Raw genomic sequence first — 3449 nt, forward strand, 5'->3', positions numbered from 1 at the left:
ATGACCGAAGATGTTTGAATGAAAAAAAGGTAGGGCAAAGAACATAGTATGAGAATAATCTTTCCCACTTACCCCACCCGATCTATGAGCATATCCTTTAGCTCTTTTGATAATTTTCCCACAAAGCAACCAGACTCATCTTAAGGTTTAATTTTCCCACAAAGCAACCAGACTCATCTTAAGGTTTAATTCAGAACACATCCATCTCAGTACATGTGTGTACACACACACACACACACACACACACACAGAGCTTCAAAAACACCATGGAAAAAAATCCATTACTTTTAATGCCATTTTTCCAAACAATTTTGAAGGCCTCTTGTATAGAAGTATTTCCTACCAAGATCTAAATGTCTATGTGAGATTTTATTCCTGTTCCTTTTATTGAGCGTATTGCTATTACTCCTCCACACTGATTTCATTCTGCTAGTCAGATGCTTTCTTGTCTCAGGAATATGCCAGTGTTGTCCTGTATTTGGTTTCCTCTTTGGGCCCGACATGTTCTACTTCTAGATCTTCACACTAGATCGATTCTGGTTCCGGTACAGTATAATACTCATCTGAACACACATCTTCCCTGACAACTTCAGTAAAAGCAGCAGTTTCTGCTCTCACCCCTCAAATATTTTGTTTTATCTTACTCACATTACTTAACACTAATTTACTTATCTGTCTGGGGTTTGTCTGATTTCACTAAAATTTAAGGTCCCATGTGCCAAGATGATTATTTTCTATGCTATGTCTAAGTTACTAAGGATTAACTAAAACAGTGGGTTTCCTACGGGTTATTTACAAATATTTGTTGAGTATGATTTATTCTGAATAAAGCTGAAATAATATTTGGGGAATTGATATAATTCCAATTTGTAAAGATGTCAAGAATTACAATGAAGCAATGAGAATGTTTAAATTAAGATGACCGCAATTATTGATGTTATAGAAGAGATTGCGGGATGAAGTAAGAGTTTCAATTACATGAAGCTAAAAAATCTTTTCCAATTTTAAAATATTAATATATTCAAAATGGTATGAGTCACTTTCAATCTACATACCTGAATTTTATTGGCTAAGTGACATAAAATCATAGGGGATGTTTTGACTAGAAAGGATAGAAGATACATTTTTTTATCCCCTTTCTCTTCAGTGATCTGAATTAGAATCTAGTTTATGCCTCTTTCTAATTCAGTGAACATCTTGAGGATTTCTGAAATTTTCTTTCAAAAGTAGCATTGAGCTTGATTTTCAGACCAAAGTATCCAAAGTAAATGGGTAGATTACCTGGCAGTCTCGCCACAATTCCCAGTTATATTAATACAGAGTAATGATACTCAGGACTACTGAACTTGTTAAAGAATATCTGTAATATTTGCTATGATTTATTTTTTATCCCCTTCTTTCCCCCAATAAGAGTCAATAAAACAGTGGAAACTATAAAGGACTATGCTATAATGATAATTCATAGACATGTTACCATAGCCACACAAATTTTGTTCGAATAACATTTTAGATTTAAGTTGGAAATAATTTTAACCAGGATTACTTTCAGAAGACAGTATTAAAAAATATATATTGATCAAATTAATAATCCTGCAGACTACTTAACATAAATACTCTTTTAACAAAGACAAGGATAAGCTTATTTTATCAGTGAGTCTAAAACAGTTTTATCACTGAGTCCAAAGTGCATTTAGAAGAGATCGATTCTGTTAAGATATTACTAAAATAAATTTTGGAAATACTATATATCATAATCCTTTCTCCCTCGTGCAGGAAACACATTAACAAATACACTCTCTAAAATATTTATCACTTCCCTAAACCCACCCCCCCAAAAAACCTTGAACTTTAAAAATTCTTCATTTTTCCTATTCCTTTGGCCAAAATTCTCCAGCAGAAAAAAGTTTAGGGAAAAAAAAAAAAACAGTTTAGGAAAACTACTATATAGCACTGTTTGAAGATATTACTTCTAAATAGATTTACAAAATAGCTACAACAGAAAATGTGATAACAAATGAGAAGTTTACTTGAATATATGCAATCAAATTATGTTAGTATATAAGAATTTGTAAAACTGGTCTAAGTATTTACAGTTGCTAAGGAAAGGGACAATTATAAGCTAGATGACTTAATTAAATAAACAAAATTCTTATTTTAGTCAAATTCCTATATTAATTGTTAATTTCTCTGTATCAGCAATTATTTTGTGATGCTATTCTCTCCCTGTTATTACAGCCACATTTTCAGTATTAATCCTGAAGCTCTCCTGAGAAATTAGGTGGCACACAGAGTAGTGGGGAAACACAAGCTGTGTTTGGAATCATTTGTGCCATTGTTCCTCTTTATTCTTTAAGAAGGGGAAAAATTTACTACGTGGATTCTTGTATTACATTTTTCTAAGATTTTTGAGTGATTTTTATTTTAATGTCAACATAATTCCGTGTGAGTAAAAAATAAAGTACTGAATAGTTAACCTCCCCCTCTTCTCCAAAACAGGGACTATAGCAGTTTGAGAAAGCACTTACTTAATCATTTCAAAAAGCTTTGGATCTGAGACCTTGATATTTCGTGCCATATTCCAGGAAAGATGAACCATAGGTACTATTGACTTCACACTTTGCAATTTGTTCCATTCGTACCGTTCCACCGCCAATTTATATTGGCAAGCTAGGGGGAAAAAAAACCAAAACATATATATATATAAAGCAACCCAAAAGACATGAAGATAACCATTATCACCATGTCTTAGGTGATAAATGCAATACCAATTTGGAAAACTTCAAATCTCCATAAAAATAATTTTTGTGTTTTATGATGCAGTGATGATAGTAGCGATCATGTAAAGAGCATTTAGATTCCAGGAACTGTGCTATTTTAATCTATTGTCTCATTAATCTTCATAATCACCTTATTAACTTTATTATCCCCATTCAAAAGGGAAGAAATTGAGGTTCAGAGAGATTAGATAACTTGCCCAAAGTAGTAAGAACCAAGTCCTGGTGCTAATCCAGGTCTTTCTTGCTTCAAAAGCCCATAGTCTTAGCCGGAACGTGTACAATGTCTATAGGCAGGGTTAATTCAAATAAATTTTGACATAGTAGGGCTGTTCATATGATCAGATAAAAGAAAAATAAGAAAAGAATGAATAATCACTCTAATTTCACCCATAAAGGGCTTCGTTTATAACACAAAGCTTAGTACTTTAAAAAATTATTCAGATAACTTTTCCAAGCATATGAATACAAGCTTGCTTATTGCTGATATATATGATCTATGATTTCGATTGTCAACTTTAGTTTTTCTTACTACATATTAAGATTTTATGCCAGGAGACACTCTTCCAATTTTTAGTGAATAATTCCTAAGAAAAAAAGAATAGACGTATCAGGTACAATCCTGTGTAAACTAAAACCCAAAAACATATTCTTTAAAATACCTGTAAGTGGACC

General features: G+C 32.4%; 1 protein-coding gene across 1 annotated transcript in view; it reads right to left on the reverse strand.

Annotated features, from left to right (window-relative positions):
- The window catches only part of KDM6A (lysine demethylase 6A), a 178221-nt gene that overhangs the window by 17668 nt on the left and 157104 nt on the right, over positions 1-3449 (reverse strand). The window contains exons 26-27 of the mRNA XM_045288276.1: positions 3437-3444; positions 2526-2667 (exon numbers count right to left, since the gene is read on the reverse strand). Of these exons, the coding sequence (XP_045144211.1) occupies positions 2526-2667; positions 3437-3444 (150 nt within the window). The remainder of the gene's footprint in view (positions 1-2525; positions 2668-3436; positions 3445-3449) is intronic.

The sequence above is a fragment of the Echinops telfairi genome, unplaced genomic scaffold (genome assembly GCF_000313985.2).
Source record: "Echinops telfairi isolate 266 unplaced genomic scaffold, ASM31398v2 ScPeMD7_19;HRSCAF=73, whole genome shotgun sequence".
Lineage (NCBI taxonomy): Eukaryota > Metazoa > Chordata > Mammalia > Afrosoricida > Tenrecidae > Echinops > Echinops telfairi.